The sequence below is a fragment of the Dunckerocampus dactyliophorus genome, chromosome 1 (assembly GCF_027744805.1).
Source record: "Dunckerocampus dactyliophorus isolate RoL2022-P2 chromosome 1, RoL_Ddac_1.1, whole genome shotgun sequence".
NCBI classification, from domain to species: domain Eukaryota; kingdom Metazoa; phylum Chordata; class Actinopteri; order Syngnathiformes; family Syngnathidae; genus Dunckerocampus; species Dunckerocampus dactyliophorus.
This window is the reverse complement of record NC_072819.1, coordinates 11040046-11058314: the sequence shown is the minus strand read 5'-3', so window position 1 is coordinate 11058314 and position 18269 is coordinate 11040046. Positions and strand designations below refer to the sequence as shown.

At 40.5% G+C, this 18269-nt stretch overlaps 1 protein-coding gene across 9 annotated transcripts in view; it reads right to left on the bottom strand.

Annotated features, from left to right (window-relative positions):
* The window catches only part of agap1 (ArfGAP with GTPase domain, ankyrin repeat and PH domain 1), a 111568-nt gene that overhangs the window by 68195 nt on the left and 25104 nt on the right, over nucleotides 1–18269 (bottom strand). For 5 of the 9 annotated variants that reach the window (XM_054796030.1, XM_054796021.1, XM_054795978.1 and 2 more), the window contains 7 exons: nucleotides 14431–14489; nucleotides 14258–14345; nucleotides 12358–12372; nucleotides 11747–11832; nucleotides 11174–11315; nucleotides 9321–9455; nucleotides 3030–3157 (listed from right to left, as the gene is read on the bottom strand). In XM_054796030.1, the coding sequence (XP_054652005.1) occupies nucleotides 3030–3157; nucleotides 9321–9455; nucleotides 11174–11315; nucleotides 11747–11832; nucleotides 12358–12372; nucleotides 14258–14345; nucleotides 14431–14489 (653 nt within the window). The remainder of the gene's footprint in view (nucleotides 1–3029; nucleotides 3158–9320; nucleotides 9456–11173; nucleotides 11316–11746; nucleotides 11833–12357; nucleotides 12373–14257; nucleotides 14346–14430; nucleotides 14490–18269) is intronic. The other 4 variants (XM_054796039.1, XM_054796047.1, XM_054795987.1 and 1 more) reach the window with 1 other exon arrangement.

Below are 18269 nucleotides of genomic sequence, written 5' to 3'. Positions count from 1 at the left end.
CTGCAAGTAGCCCCCAGGCCGCATACTTGACACCACAGATGTATGGGAAGCACTGTGCAATAACACCAGCCATCTGAGCCAATAACTATCACTTAGATTATCGTTGGATCAATACAAACTTGGAAATGATTATGACATGTTACATAATTCTGTCAGTACAGATCACTCGTTTGTGCCACTCATTGTGCCAGCAATGCACTTGGTTCGCAGCTCCCGCTGGTGATCTGACGTTAGCGCAGTGGACACATACACTGCCTGGCCAAAACAACAACAAAAAAAGGCACACACCCTGCGCTGCCTATAGCTTTGATTATGGCTGTGCCATCGTTTCCACAACAAGCTTCCGCAGTGGAATATCGCTGTAAAAAATTAAACAAAAAAATTATCTTGATACCTAGATATTTATGCTCTAAAATCGAATCTCAAATCAAAATATTGATACTTTAATACAGCACTTCGGTCATTTGAGGGAATGTATATCATTAACAGTAACATGGTAGAAAGTAACTACATTATTGAGATCTTGTCTAAATCATAAGTGGTTGGGAACTACTTTTTCTTCCGCCTGGGTAAATGTGTAATGTCTAAGCGCAGCGGCACGTTGCTTAGTCAGTCTGTCTCAGTTTCGTGAAACGATGGCCAATCATAAAAGAAGCCATGTGTGAATTTGTTTCCATTCTTGTAGTAGTTCTTAATAATTAATCATTTTCATTGTTTTATTACTTTACTTTTTTTTAAACTATTTAAAACACCACTTTTGCGTATTTTGTATGATTTTGTCCACTGTTTTTTCTGTTGTTGTATAGTAGCTTGGTTATAATGTGAGGCACACCGCTAGAGTTTAAAATAAATCAATAACTTACTCTGATATTTTGTATTCTTTATGCTATGAGCTATACACTGTGTGGACAATTATTAAGCAAGTCAGTATTTTGACCATATTCTCATTCTTATTCATATTCCCAACCCTAAGATGAATAAACTGAATGCCTATTGGGTGTAAACATACCAGGTGATGTGCATGTGTCTACTGAGGCAGGGTGTGGCCTTAGGAGATCAACACCCTTTATTAGGTGTGCACAATTATTAGACAGCTTCTTTTCCTCTGGCAAAATGAGCCAGAAAATAGATTTAACAGACTCTGAAAAGTCAAGAAGTGTAAAATATCTTTTATAGGGATGCAGCACTCTTGAAATTGCCAAGATATTAGGACATGACCACAGAACCATTAAATGTTTTGTTGCAAGTGCATAAAAGGGTCGCAAGAAATGAGAAAAACATGCAAATTAACTGCCAAATATTTGAGAAAAATTAAAGCTCCCAGGAACCCATTACCCTCTAGTGCTGTCATATTCCAGAACTGTAGTCTACCTGGAGTGTCCAGAAGTACGGTACATGGTGTTCAGTGCTCAGAGACATGGCCAAGGTAAGAAAGGCTGAAACCCGACCACCACTGAACAAGACACACAAGTTGAAAGGCTATGACTTGGCCAAAAGTTTTATGGACTGATGAGATGAGAGAGACTCTTGATGGACCAGGGGGATGGGCCCATGGCTGCAACAGCTATGGGCAGAGAGCTCTGCTCCAACTCAGACGCCAGCAAGGTGGAGGTGGGGTACTGGTAAAGGCTGGAAATATTAAAAGATGAGCTTGTTGGGCCTTTTCAAGTTGAAGATGGACTCAAACTCAACTCCCAAACCTACTGACACTTTTTTCACAAAGTGGTACAGGAAGAAGTGTGCATATTTCAAGAAGACCATGATTTTTATGCAGGACAATGCTCCATCTCATGCATTCAAGTACGCCACTGGGTGGCTAGCTAGTAAAGGTCTTAAAAAATAATGACCTGACCTCCTTGCTCACCTGACCTAAACCTATTGAGTACTTGTGGGCCCTTAAATGTAAGATTTACAGTGAAGAACAGTGTCTGGGAGGCTTTGGTTGCTGCTGCACATAAGGTTGATGGTCCAAATGATCAAGAATGTGACTCCATGGATGGACGGCTTTGTCGTGTTATTCAAAAGAAGAGTGGTTAAATTGGTCACTCATTTATTTTTGGAAATGTCAGAAATATTTATTTGTAAAGTTTGTGTTGTTCATCATTCTGACTTTTAAAAAATGAAAATAAAATAGTGAGATGGGAATATTTTTGTTTTATTTTGAGTTGCCTCATAATTGTGCCCACAGAGATATTCTCAACAAAAGCCAAAACCTCACTTTCACTTCCTTAAGTATTCAAGTTTGAGGTTTATTAACATTTAGGATTGACCAAGAGCACTGTTATTGTTAAATAACAAAACTAATAATCAATAATGCAAATTGCCTAATAATTGTGAACACAGTGTACTATGATTTGAAATACACTACCTTTTAAAATGTACCAGACACATTACGTGTATTTGCACAAAGTATCGGTATTGCCGATACCAGCCTGGATTTTACTCAGGAAAACAGCATTATCACACATTCCTAGTGTATGTGTGTAATTACAACATACGTTTACGTTTGTATTTTTACCATAGCAGCATGTAGGATGCGTATCATATGAAACAAACTTTTGGCTAGGAATATATGTGTCTTATATGTATTCATTTCTCTTACTATGTCTTTTATATTGGGTAATAGTGTAAATGTCTAGAGGGCTCTTATAAGGTTAAAAACCATAATTACAGATCATAAACTGGTTTTCCATGCGCTTAACTACAAAAATATTTGACTTATGATTAAGGAATTCCACTTTGCCAGAATTCACTTATCACGGCCGGGCCTGGAAGTGATTAACTGCAATAAATGAGGGACGACACCTTTTTTTTTTTTTAACTGGTAATCTCAATATGTGACAATATCTTTATTACATTAGAGGTAATTGAGCTGATTTTAAAATGAGCAAGGTTGTTATGCCTGTAGAAAATAGGAATGTGTGATAACAAATAAAAATTTCAACCAAAAAGAGTGTGTGTAAAAGTATTGTAGTTTAATTTGTTTACTTTGTAGGAAACAAGATGGCAGTTTAAGTCATCCCACTAACCTGATTGCCCTGGATGATCGACACCTGTGTGGCACAGACGGACGAGTGACTGGGAGAGTTGGGGAGCGATTTACATGGGCCAATGGACAGCTGCTGCTTCTTCCGAATGGCAACGACCTTTTGCGCAACTGCAACAAAAACACACCAGCATGAATGCCTTGCTGAGATATTGTATCAAAGTTTGACCTCTGATGGATGTGTAAGAATCTGAAACAGTTCTAAAAAGGTACACTTCAACACATGACAACTAAAACAAAGCAAGTCTGCCCTCAACAAGATCTTCAAATAAAAATTTCAAAAACATTTGAAATTTTTAAATGTGGAAAAATGGATACCCTTTATTGTACAGAACTCTTTGCTGCTTGAATGGTGTAAATCGGTTGAAAAATGAAGGAGGAGTTAGCGGACAAAAAACGGTGGAATAAGATTCAAAAAGCCAGGACATAGAGCAGAGTCGTATGGGATCGACCCATCACTACACCTTAGGGTTGGCAGAGCCGATTCGTTCGCGATCGCCCCTTCACTAGTGCAGCTTAGGGAATCTTCAAAGAAAAGGCCCACATTGTGTTGAATTTTTGGTCTACGCAGTAGACCAAAAATTCTTGCAGTAAAAAAAAATTATCCAATGATTTGAACATTCTGTCTTGGAGATGGTCTCTGTTGAATGTGAGAAAAGTAGAAGTTTGAAAAATAACCCATTGACTTTCAATGGGGAAAAGTCTGTGGAATTTTGGGATTTTTGGAAAATCTGAGATTTTTTGGAAAAAACTGAAATGGTCGCACCCTATAGCCGAATGAGCTGAACAATTTGATGCTTGAATGGTGTGAGTCGGTTGAAAAATGAAGGAGTTAAGCGTCAAAAAGCGGCGGAATAATCATTAAAATCTTTTTTTTTTTTTTTTTTTAATGGCGGAGAGTTTTATCAAATCTTATGAAATAGAAAAGAATAACAGGCACGATAGATAGAAAGATAGATACTTCATATCAATCTATGTAATAACAGCAGTTGAGGCAGCAGTGGTGTTCAAGATCTTGCTGTAAATGACGATGATGATGGCTGGGTTTGCTTGAGAGATGAGGAGGAGTATCACATGTGGATCAGACATGTTGATGAGCCGGTATCATTGAGACAGGGATCTGACAAATCCTGAGCCTGGTGACATTATAATATGCAAATTAGATGAGGAAATTTACTCCCATCACAAACTTTGGGTGATGCTGATAATTTTTCTAATTTATGCCTTTATCTCTAACCATTTCAAGCTACAACCTTTTGAAATAGTAGTGTCAAAACTGAAAAAAACTCTGGCGCCTAAAGCTGCTGTGTGATAATTATAGCATTTTCCTTTATGAATAGTTTTTTATGTGAATTTTGCCGTTTAGCTTCTTTTTACAGAAGAGCAAGTTTTGCACACAAAAAAAATTGAACAGTTGGATATGTGCATTGAAAAATTCAGGGGAGGTCAGATTAAGTTCACCTGTAAAATGCATTTTAGGTTCATCCTGCTGAAATTTCACCCTACAGATGAATATCCCTAACTTTTTGTGAGTAACGTACGTTGAACATGCACACATCAAATATATGGTGTGTAATGTTGTATGCGGTGACTTGGTGGCGAGGAAATGGGAGAGTTAAGACTTCACTGAGTCCATTATCTCTGTCCCAATAAACACAGATGAAGCCATTGTTTTAATTGAGCTCGTTAAACCTGGTTGATGAGGAGCCCATCATAAACATTTACCTCCTACTGGCAAGAGGAGCTTGATGTACAGGAACTGGAAAAACAGACCATGTAAACAAGTTTCAGGTCAGATGATGACTTCCGAATTCTAGCACAACCTCTTTCAAAGACGCATTTCCACATAAGATGATCCCTCATGTTAGTGCTTTTTTATCAGCTCGGTTTCATGACAGTTCAGGACATTGATGGTCTAAAACAGAGGTGTCCAAAGTATGGCCCGGGGGCCATTTGCGGCCCGCAGCACAGTATAAAAAATGTAATTTAACAAGGAAACTTAAAAAAAAAACACAACCGCAGCTAAAATGGGAAAATCAATCAAAAGTCATAATTTCTCAAGAATAAAGTAACAGTATGAGGAAAAATGTCATTTTAGAAGTATGACGTTGAAATATTATGATTACTATTTTTAAGTCAAAAACAATAAATAAAGTTGCAATTTTTGGAAACTTAGGTTGAGGGAAAATGTATGACATGGGAATAAAGTCAAAATATCAGGAGAAAAGAAGTTGAAATATTTGGAAAATTATACCAAAAAAAATCAACAGCAGAAATTTTACCAGAGTAAAGTCAAAATATTACGAAGAAAAAATTGATTTCTAATTTGAAAAAATATGAGAATAAACTAAAAATATTTCAGTAACAATGTTGAAATAAAGAAAAAAATAGTTTTTTAAAAATATATAAAGTTATAATTGCTAGAAGAAAATTTAGGAAAGCTGAAATGAAACAGTTGGAAAATTTTAAACATCAGCAGAAATGGAAAAAACAGCTGTAATTTTACAGGAATAAAGTAAAAATATTAGTCATATTCGAATGAAGAACAGAAGTGCCAATTTTACAAGAATAAACTCGTATTATTACAGATAAAACATCATTTTTAGTAGCATTTCACCTACATTACAGATATATTACAAAGGTGAAATGCAGTTTTTTCTTGAGCTACATACTGTATACTGCAGCTTCTTAGCATACTGTATCTCAATGTGGTGGTTTACAAAATATCAAAGTGGCCCTTGCATCCTTTCATTTTTCAGTATGTGGCCCTTGCTGGAAAAGGTTTGGACGCCCCTGGTCTAAAGCACTATTATCATAGAAGACAATGAGCAGGAAAGGGTCAACATACAGTGGGGAATCAGATTTAAAATATTATTATGAAGAAATATTGTAAGTTAGAACGAATTCAATTGAAATAAGTATTTAATCCTCAAACAGCAGAAATTCTGAAGCCACAGCATATCACTTTACGAAACGATAACAAGGGCACTGTGACTAGGATGGCAATAAAAGAGATCGGTGTTGGCGTTACAATTCAAAAATGGAACAAATACAATTGCCGCTGCTCTGGAGCTGCATGTAACAAAAAAGGTAGGGGATCAAACCAGAATTACAAGGGAAGACTTGGTTCATGATGTCAAGGGAGTTGGGAGCATTACCAAGAAAAGCATGAGTTACACTCTTTGCTGTAATGGATTGAGATCCTGCAGTGTCCCCAAAGTCCCCCTGCTCAAGAAGACACCATATACGAACGGGCCCATCTGATGTTTGCCAATCAACACCTGAATAACTCAGACGAGGCTTAGGAGACTGTGGTCAGCTCAGACCAAAATGTAGCTCTTTGGCATCATTTAAGAGAATGGCAGAGAAATGCTGAATATCACCCCAACAACACCACCCCTACTGTCAAACTTTTGAGGTGGAAGCATTCTTCTTTGGGGCTGTTCTCTGCTACAGGAAGACTTAACTGCACTGATGCGTTGATGATTGGGGTCATGTACCACAGAATCTTGGATGACAATCTCCTGGCATTAACCAGAACACTGAAGATGGTTCTCCAAGGATGACAATGACCGAAAACATTCATTCATTTCCGATGACGCTTAATCCTCATTAAAGTCGTGGGGGTATGCCTACCCAGGCGACTTTGGGTGAAAGGCGGGGTACCCCCTGGACCGGTTGCCAGCCAATCGCAGGGCACATATACACAAACAACTAGTCACACTCACATTCATACCTATGGACAACTTAGAGTTGCCACTTAACCTACTTCGACCCTAAACATCCATCCATCCATTTCCTATGCATCTTATCCTCACTAGGGCCGCAGGGGTGTGCTGCAGCCTATCGCAACTGACTTTGGGCAAGAGGTGAAGTACACCCTGGATAGGTTGCCAGTCATTTGCAGGGCACATAATAGACAAACAATCATCACACTCACATTCATACCTATGGACAATTTAGAGTCTCCAATTACCCCAAAACTATAAACATACGATCAAGTAAGCAAGGGAGTGGCCTAAGCAATCTCTGGACCATAATCTTATAGAAAATCTCTGCTGTGCCAGTCTCCGTTGGGTCGGAGTGTGTGCGTCCAGCATGAGGCAGCGCAACTGTTAAGAACAGTTATGATAAGGATGTGCTAAATATTTAAACTGCACATTTAATGCAATTTATCTTTCTCCATCAATCTCAGCCCTGGTATGAGAGGTGGCCACTCATCTAATGGAAACGTCAACGATCTGATCAGATTTATGGCGGGATGGCACATAAAAACGTTGGGGGGTTGCCGCTGAGTCGGCAGTCTGTAAAGTTAAACTCCGACGTGACAGGAGACATTTAAAGTTTAAAAACGATATTCTATGTTCTCTCATCTATAAAAATTTTGCCTTTACTAAGCGGATAATTGTCACACTAGTCAATCCACAAAAATGCACACTGATCATTAAAAAAGTAAAAATAATGCTATGCTTAGCGGCATAACTATGAAGTTATGATTGTTAAGGGGCTGACTATGTTTGCATAGTTTTCGAGTGTAGTTCAAGATACACACACACACACACACTCACACACACACACACACACACACACACCAAAAACAAGACAAACAACTTGACTTTATTTTCATGGTCTACTTCCCCTAACAGCCCATGTGTAGCCTGCAGGTGAACTTTACGTGCATGTATGTGTGTGTGTGTGTATGTGGTGCAGTGGATGAGCATTAACGTCTCATTACAAGAGCACTGATCTCAGCTTGTTAATGAGTGTGAACGAAGCGCCCGGCTTCCACACTCTGACAGATGAGAAAGAAGCAACAAAGAGGGTGAGGGTGTGTGTCTGTGTGTGTTTGGGGTTCATGTCGCCGTAATTAGGCTAATTAAATTAGCACACTGATGGACGAGGGACCACAGGAGCATCACCCTCACCCCTACCCCCTCGGTCCCTCACACAGAGGTCACTCCGCTGGACGAGGCTTCACTTCTCATTACATGAGAACGCACGCACACGCACACACACACACACATACACACACACAGACACACAAGACATACACGTGCACAGTCACACACTAAAACAAAGAAGCCGGTATAAACTAATCTAGAAACAAATGACAAAAAAAGGCAAACATTTTTAAAATATGACCACATTGTTTTTTTTGTTTTTACCAATGTTAAGTAAATTACAGGTCGTGAAGGTACAGTAATTTTCTTTTATATTGGTACTTTCATGGATATTTGTAACAATTTACAAGTGCGATCCAGAGTGCATTTTTTTTGGAGTGCAGAAAAGGGTTTGTGGTGCCTTGGGAGGGGTTGGTTGTGGGTGTACCGGTCTATGTCGACCTAGACAAATGGTGTTACGCCATTATCACAAATTGATATTCATTTTCACTGTGCTGTCAGTGGTAAATAGCCAGCATAGTGCGTCAAAAAGAATTATTTTGTGTAATCTCTGAGCATGACCAAGACAAATTACATTTAGGTAATAATAATAATTATGATATAATACCATACTTAAATAATAACAGTTAGTTCACTTCTGCACATGGATGTTTGTTTTTTTCCAAAGGTGTGAATGTGACCGTGTTTGTCTCCATGTGTCAGTGACTGCTCCAGTGTGTTTTCCCGTGACCCTGAACAAGGTCTATAGTATTGAAATGAATAGATGGATGATGTCACACTCAGTGAGTAATCAACACTAATATGGATACGCCCACACACATGCACACACACTTTGTTGATCAAGCGCTATACTACCGGCAATGTTTATGCTCCTGCACCGCCCCCCTCAGGACTAACACAGCCATGACAACTCAAAGCAGACAAACAGAATACAAGCGAATCAGAAAGTGGACAAACATTCAAACACTGAAAGTGGGTTCATTTGTTAACTGCAACTGAAACGAGTCCAAAGTACACTTTCTTCACCATGAAACTCCAGACCACTTTGGAAGGCTTGGAACCATTAAAAAACCCCCCAACATAATAGTGAGGAAGCCTCGACCATAGTAAGTCTGCGCGCCCTTCTTCTTTATGTTTTATGAATGCTCTCAGTGAACGGTCTCTCCCGCAGTGCCCCCTCCCTGCCTTGCCCGCCTAGCTATGATAAAACTTAATTGCTGTTCTGTTAGAGCTAAATAGCTGAGCGGGTCAATTTCCCTCCTAATTGACGTGCGATTAAGAGTTGGCAAATGTGCAGTTGGGGCGGGGGGTTGGGGGGGGGGCGTTGGGGGTGACCTTCCCAGAGGACTGGACTCTGCAGTCACGATTCTCACCATCTTGGAAGACTCGCTCCACATTTAGGCCATACGTGGCGCACGTTTCGTAGTAGGTGCAGCGCTTCAGGTCGTTGGAGAGTTTTCTGGCCCGGCTGTCATCAATCACCCGTGGGTTTGATGAGCTGATGGCGTCTGAGGAAGCACATTTTTGTATCAGTGAAAGGGTTCACATATTTGGCTTTCTTTTAGTGACTGACCCTCCTGGTCCTTAATCAACATACCTGGCACATGTCTACTCTACACATGGACATGCTACACACAGTTAAAGTTACTTGCTCCCACCTGCTGGCTTACTGTGAAAGTGAGCTCAGAATTAAAGATGCTGTACTTGATGACACAAATGTGACAATAAGCTACATTCAGTTTCACATTTCATTGTTACTTTTTAAAAACACCTCAGCTGCTGAACAATCAGGGTGTCTAAAATGCAGAATTCTGAATCCTGTTCAATGTGGTTGCATGTCACACTTGCAGTTCTAAATTATAGACACCACCTTTCCTAATAAAATAAACTGGCATATAATCCACACAGCCAAGCACGCGACACACTCACTCCTTTGTGTGCATAATAAATACATTTAATGTGATAGAAAGAAACATATTGACTGATTGGAAATAATGACTGATTGGAAATAATCCAGTCACCTTAGTGTACATTTGCACACCTAAAGAATATGTTTCATTTAATGTTATCGCCCCGCATCAAGGTTCTCATTAGAAGAAGCCACCTTGCCTGATAGAAATAAACTCGACAACTCGACAGACGAATGCTTAAAGTCAGGAAAATTGCAGTGGAGCACAAGCAGACAAGCTGAAGCACGAATCAGAAACACGCATTTGCACACACGCACACACCATATGTACTGCTCTGACAATAAATACAAACAACTTTGTTATTCCCAATAGAATATCTGGCAGGGCTTTTACTGTAGCCATGTCTGCCCAATAAAGGACATGTTACACAAGTTCCAGTTGCACCGTTTCCTGTTTTGCCATACTACAAAAAAAACAAACATTAATCTCATGTAAAAAAGAAAATAATGGTGTGATTGTGTGGTACAAATTTATAATGTAAAAACGAGTGTTTTTTTTGTGCTTCACTACAAAATTGATAAATGTGACTATAAGAATTCTCCACTAGATGGCAGTAGTGCATTAAAAACTGTTGCCAGAGATAGCCGTTTACATGTGCATATTAATCTCGTTACTGACATGCTTCCTTCTGTCCATTTTTTTCCCCACACTCCTCTGTGAGGTTCCTGTTTGAGCCTTAGGGCGTACTCAGGTCCTATAATGTCAAGTGAAAATATTCTGACAGTCTGTTGTGATTGAGTAGGCTATTTTAAATATTTACCATTTTACCATGAATATCTACCATTTTTTGAATACATTCATGTCACTGTCTAAATTGGTGTTTCTGGGGCCCAGTCAGATGACACATACATTTTGTTGGTAATCCATGACAATTACACAATGATGCATGTAAACAGACTGATTTTGTTTATTATTATTCATATGGGAATGTAAAAGCCTATTTGCCCCAGGGGTCACTGCCATCAAAGTTAGGCTTCTTCTAGAATCTTCTGCCACTTTTCAAAGAGGTTTCTTCAATCAGTAGACCTTAAAATATTGACTTTCTTAAGATGTTGTTGGCTGGCAGTCTCATATAAGTGAGCCATAGAGACTGAAGCAACCCCTTCCAGTTACTAATTGATGGAAGTGTATGCATGCAAGATTTCCAAGTTTTTGATCAGTCAGATGAAGGTGTTTACATGCATTTTACATCTGGTTTCAACAGATTTAATGCAATCTTTGCGAGTGCATGAAATGTGTGTGTGTTTGGGTCAGACCTTGTGTGCCGACTAGTACCAACGGCAAGTCGGCAGCGTTCCTGTAGCTGGCGAGGCGGTTGAAGTAGTGATAGACCGTCTGGAAGCTGATCTCATCCTCTAGACTGAAGACGAAGATGACAGCGTCGACCCACAAGGCAAACTGCAGATGGAAGTCAGCCAACCAGCACAGGGAAAATAAATACTAGAACATGATAGTTCATCTCAGCGTTTCCCATACATTCATTTATTTGTGGCAGGCTGCCACAAAAACATTTGTCATGACCTGTTTGCCCTGCTCATAAACACATTATAACGCAACTGATCTGCCAGAGAACAAGTCAGAGCAGGAGGGATCGCCACCTTAGCGGTTTTGTCTACTATATTCATCAAGTAATCACACCACTCTAGATACTCTAGATACAAATCTAGTGAAGAGACTTGTGGAGACTCTGAATCTGTACTGAACCGCTCGATACAGTGCTCTCGCTTCAATAGCACTATGAATCGAACCATACTATAACCCAGCTGTAGATGTCAAATGTCAAATCATCAGCTGACATCAAAATCTCCGCAGCATCTAAGATTGAGTACCTGAGCCTCCGGGGGGCCCCCTTCATCCCTGATCAGCAGCAGGTGACTCTGCCCATCCACAACAATCTCTTTCTTAAAGCGTCCACCTGGAGAAAAAAAAGGCAAGCTCAGTCAGAGCAGGAGCAGAGACTGGCCTAAATGGACTAAACAGGAAGTAGACATTTGAATTGACACGATACTATCTAGAACCATAAATAAAAAGGTGTTGACAACCTCCTCTACTGATTGAGAGAAATTGAGATTACACAGAATGTTCTGAGAGAGGCAGGAGATCATGAAAGCTAGTGGAGCTTAGAATGTGGCTATCATACTAAATGCTGAAATGTGCCTCAGCGAGAGGTTAGGAAGTCAGAAAATGTTACTTCCATCACCAGTGAAGGTGACTGATGATGATGATGCGGGATGAAGAATAATCTAAGATGAAAGTTGGACCAGCCAGGCAGGTTCCGCTTGGGGTTGCAGCACTTTGAAATCAGCACTTTAAAATGTAGCCTAAGTACGCCTAAAAATGTAGCCTAAAACAATTAAACGGCACCCAAGCAGTTCTCGCCATGCTGCTGCAACTGCCCAAGAATGATGAACGAGAGGAAGAGGAGGAAGAGGATAGTTACCTGCATCCACGTCAGCTAGTATACAAGAGCAGCAGCAAGAGGAAGATGGAGAGGAGAGAAAAAACACAGATGAAGGGTGCAGAGAGCAGACTAACTTTTTTGGGGACACTTGTTGATTAAATCTGTTTGGTCAGCCGTCATCTTACTCGGACACAACTCCTCTGAAAGCCTGTGTGTCCGAGCGCTCCTGAACACACCACAGAGCTAAGCTGCTGCTGCTGCTGCTTTGGTGGGTGTTCAGTCCCAACCGGCAGCCTCAGAATAGTTCTGGTTAGCGGCTTTGTGGCGCTGTGGTCGCAGCGCTGCTCCAAAGCCACCATCTCAGTTCCCAATCAATCGGCATGGGAATGAAGACTCCAGCATATTTTTAGACTCCGGGAATTTGAAAACAACACAGCTACTTTTCTTGGCCTATAACAGCCTTAGGATCGTGTCGGAGGTTTCAACGGCATCTTCTCTAATAATAATAAGCTCAAAGACTTGAGAGCAGAAGTGCCGGTGGTGGGGAGAACTGAGCCTGAAGCTGATACTGGAGGACGGCGTTCAGAACTTTGGGGATTCCCCATCACCACTGGGTTTGATTTGGCATCTCAAGCATGGAAACAACAAGTCAGTGTGATTCTGCTTATGTCCACTCACAAGGTAGAAGATATGAGGGTGGTTCCCCACAACAACAACTAGTTGTTTTAAATATACACTGGGAGAGGGCTTAAACCTATTTACTTCATGGTGGTGAATACAGTCGGCCCTCGCTATATTGCGGTTTTCAAAAATGAATTAATTAATAAATGATAACGTTTTGTGGTTTAAAAAAATGTGTATATTTAAGCAAATTGTACTTAATGTTGACCCAAATAAAGCATTTTCAAGCATAAAAATGGCCAAATGAACAAAATAAAAGAACCAAAATACAAATAAGGCAGAATACGCATTCTAATTGTAATGTAGTATTCTACATTGGCCACTAGGTGTAATTGCTCGGTGAGACACACAGCAGATGTAACCACCAGAACAGGGGTTTATTGCAGGTTTAAATTATCTCACAACAGGCACAATAATAACATAATAATCATAATATTATATTATATTATATTAACCCACGACAAGCTAAAACTGAAATCTGAACCTTGAACATCACTTCCTGTTCTCCAAACGTCCACCCACCACTAAGGTCCTCTAGGGAACACATTTACTGAGACAAACACAAGGTGGAGTTTTATTTACGTATTAAATGGCTCATTTACTCCTATTGTGTCTACTATATTGGGTAATACCAGCGTAAATCCATTTAAAGGTGCCATTACAATACAAGTGATGAGACAATAGCCACTGCAGGAATACGCTGTTCAGAACAAAACAAGGAACGTGTGAGTCTGTTATCTTATTTATGTCTAATATGTCCTATTTTCTCTGCTTATATCTACTATATTGAGTAATACAAATGTAAAGGTCTTATTAAATGTCTAGAGGGCTCTAATAATGTTTAAAAAAATGTTTTTGGAAGATCGTAGACAGGTTTTCCATGCTATAACTATGAAAATATTCCAATTATTAATATTGAATCCTACTTCATGGAAATTCACTTATCGCGGCCGGGTCTGGAACAAATTAACTGCAGTAAACGAGGGAACGACTCTATCTTTCCTCTTACAGTTCAAGGAGCAGGTGTGTAAAATATGAAAGGCATTAGCGGAAGCAGGTCTTTGCCAGTGGCAGCCTCCTGTCGAAGATTATATGAAAAGTTTTGTGACATCAAGACAGTTAAATCTCACTTTCTATTTCTCATAGATACTCAAAGCATGAATTGCCAAAATAAAATGCAGCTTCAACAAAAAAAAGTTCTTTGATGTAGACTGCTTGTTATCTGTCTGTTTCTGGTCAAAAGTAGGACGTGTCGTACCTTCAGGCGACTCCTCCTGGACATATGTTCCCGTCAGGTACCTGTGAACCAGCGCTGACTTTCCACTGGCCAGGTTACCTACAATACCCTGCAGGGAGAGTAAGGCTTTTTCAACACAGACGACACCTTATGTGGAGATGTGGATGTAACAGACTGAAGGTGTGTCAGCTCACCACTCTGAGTTCTGGCACAGTGCGACTGAGAGTCCACTCCTGGCTGTTCACAAACGCATCTGAATGAGGAAAAACACAAACGGTAAGCATTTTAGATCAGCCACTGAGAGACCACGCCATGTACAATGCGTTACATCATCTCACCAGCATCCTTTTTTTTTTTTTTTTTTGTGGTCAGTGACTAAAACCCAGCAGCCGTTCTATTTCTACTCAGCGGCAACACGTCCGGCAGGGACAAAAGGAAGATGAGGAAGAGTGCAATTATGGTATTGATTGACCAAAGGCCCTTACTTTGAGACCTTTAAGACTGATGATGATCAGTTATTTTAAAAACATTTCACTTTTCACGCCACTGAAAGTGTTGACAGACAGATAAGCGGTGACCAAGCTGACCTGAAAGCCTGCCACTGGTCCATCAAGAACTGCACATTAAGTAGGCCAGTAGGCCGCACCCCTTCAGACCTTCTCACTAATTCATTAGCTGCAATCTGTGAGTGCTTAAAGCCCTCCAGGAAGAAGCCTGGCCGGCTTGCGCTTCCATTCAACTGACGGTTTCTGGAATTTTCCCGGCTATTCAATGACCTACAAATATCCATAATTTATCTGGCGCTGCACATCAACACGCTTCCAACACTGATCAACCATATTATTAGCATCTTGAATTAACCTTGCATGAGAAGAAATTGTGTGGTGATCTGTGTTGTGATGATGTTGTTGATCTATGTGATGATGCTTCTCTGGCAGAAGTTTTCACACTTCCAGTCTTATAAATCTGGACAGAATCCAGGAAAATACACACACAGACACACACACACACACACACACACACACACACAGGAGGATATTGTTGGGGTTTCCACAGATGCCCGCCTGTGTGGAAACTCTCTGCCTTGCAGGATGTTGATTCAGCTGCTTCCTGTTTTCGGCTGCTTACGATTCGCCCGGCCGGAAGGAATAGTCCAGTGACACAAGCCACCAGGCCATGACCATAGTGATGAGCTGGCACGCCTCACCGGGCAACCTCGCTGATGCACTTCAGCGACGTTGCTGCTGCTCACTTGTCATTTGTAATTATTTTTGCATCATTTTCTGTATGTAAAACTGTAATAATTGTTTATAAATGTCTATATGTTTTGTGTTGACACTTTTTGGTGTCTGGAACGGATTAATGCATTTACATTATTTTCTATGGGAAAATTTGCTTTGGTTAGAGTCCGACTTTCTGGAACAGACTAATGACCAAGTCACCACAGTATTCCAATAGTGTATATTTATGTACAGTCATCCCTTGCTCCCCTTGCGATTCAAACATCGCTCCCTCACTCTATTGCTGTTTTTCAAAAATGAATTAATGGCCACTAAAATTAACAACTGTCCACTAGGTGTCACTACTAAAACGCACCAGACTTGATTGCCAATGAATGGCTTTTATCATTTTATAATGATTTATCTCACAACAAGTCCAATAATAACATAATAATAATAATAATAATAATAATTAGGGATGCTCCGATAGATCGGCCAACGATCAGTATCTGCCGATTTCCGTAAAAAATCGTGTGATTGGCATATGCTGATAATTGCCTTTCAAAGCCCATCACAAAATCCAATCACCTGTGGCTAGCACTATTGCAGCTCGCAGCGACCCTTTCGTGCAGTGTCTTGCCCTAACTAACGTCTTGGTCAGTATCATCTTCCCACTTTCCTTCAAAACAAAAGCAATCTGCCTGCCGTGTGAAACCCCAACTGCTAGCACATGCCACAAAAATCTTTATTCTGTAATGGCGCTCTACAGCCGCATAATGTCGACCTTCCTCCAGAAGTCCAACTTGTTGTGCAATGGTTAGCATCTTCCTCTGCCTTTTGGGTGCAGAACATTTTGTCAACATTGTGGGTTTTGTCGGGGAGAAAACGTGCAAACATGGTGCAGAGTATTGCTAGCGATCAGACAACAGAAAACATGGCAGTTCAGCAAAAAGGAGATTGATTGACAATAGTCTACAGCCAACCAGGACACAGAAGACAATGGGCGGGTTCTCCCTTAGCCAATAAGAACACAGAACACAAAGCGCGGTGTCTCCTTTAGCCAATCAGGATGCAGAACACAATGCGCGTACATACACTGTTTAAAAAAAAAAAAAGCACTACAAAAACCACAAAAGGTGAACCGTGATGGAGTGAGGGAACACTGTACACTCCTGAACAACATTACAAGTATCCACATTTTGGGCTGGTGATTGTGACCAGACTGTAAGCAGAGCATCAAAATGTAATAAAAACTGCATTTCATCTTAAACAGGCTGTTTATCATCTGATCAAAGATTTAATCCCATAGCCTTAACAGTCAAAATCTGCAATGCTGAGGTTGACCGGACAGTGATTTAAAATTTCTTAAAAGAGCCTAACGAAAAAGTAATGTAATAGATTTAAAAAAAAAAAAAAATTGCATGCACTAAGCTGGGGAATTCGACAGGCTGCCCGTGAAGATGCAGACCTCGACCCAAATGAAAGCCCCTACTGATGCCGACTGCAGCCCAATAACCATAAGCTCCATCTTTAAGCCCTTCTCACGCAGATCCCGCCCTGCTGCGTTCAACTTCGGCAGCAATGGCGCCTTGTAAGAGGCCTTGTTTTCTTGCCACGTTCAAAGACAGAAAGACTTTTTGCCTTTGCCATCAGGAGTCTTGACAGTTTGACACGTGTCAAACACAACATGACATTAAAAAGATGGATTTCAGCACCAATTTTAACTCTAAGGTTATAATCTTAAACTTTTGGTCAGTTAATGAATATAATAATGCTTCAGTTGAAATGCAATTTCCAATTAATTGCTGACTATTTTCTTTAGTGGTTGACCGATATCAGCCGGGATGTTAATCTGTGCCGATATTTGGAATTTTGACATACAGCGGCATCGGCCTTTATTTAAATCCGACGGGCCGCTATCAAGAAATCAATTTAAAACTGGGTTATTTCAGCACAGATGCAGCCGCGCCTCCCTCTCTCTCTCCTGCCACTTCTATCTCCAGCATTGCTCCACCCTCGGTGCCATCTGATTGGTTAAGCAAGCCACAACATGCACAGGAGCCCAATGTGGACAAGTCCTACAATCAATGTGATCACTTCTAATAACAGCCACCCCACTAACAGAAATAAACAAAACAACTGGGCCAGCAGAGAACGGGGGGTGGGAGTAGGGTGTGTAAGTAGGGCTAATTGCACTGCAGTCAATCGTCAGTGCGCACAAAACGTGCCTTACTCAAGCACATCTGGGAAACTCCATTCACAAAGAAGAGGAATATCCTAACCACTGAAAGCTGTCATTATTTTTGGGGAATTTTGCCCATCATTCACAATCCTTATGTGAAACATGACCACACATCTTTCCCTTTTCTGTGCGTTCTAAAGGGAGAAAAACACCTAGCATGTAGGAGCTAACAATGCACATCACGGGACACACCTATTTTGGCCCTAAAAACACCCTCTAATTTGGCCAGCAATGTTTTATTTACATAACTGACCTGTATATAATAAAAGCTACAGCAACATTGTTATTGTAGCAGCTAACACGAAGAACTATTTTTCTAGTGTAGTGACGCAGTGCCTCACGCCACTACCGAGAAGAAATGGGCCCACTCCAAAACAATGCGAAAGAACACCAATCTGTACTGAATGGAAAACAAGAACAAGCACATGAACAACTACAAATAGACAACCGAATGATATATAAAGTGTTAGCCCACATTCCATGTTTTGTTTATACACGGCTAGATGGACTGAGTTGTGATATCAAGTGCTATGTGCTCTATGTTATCACAATCAATATCATGGTGACTTAC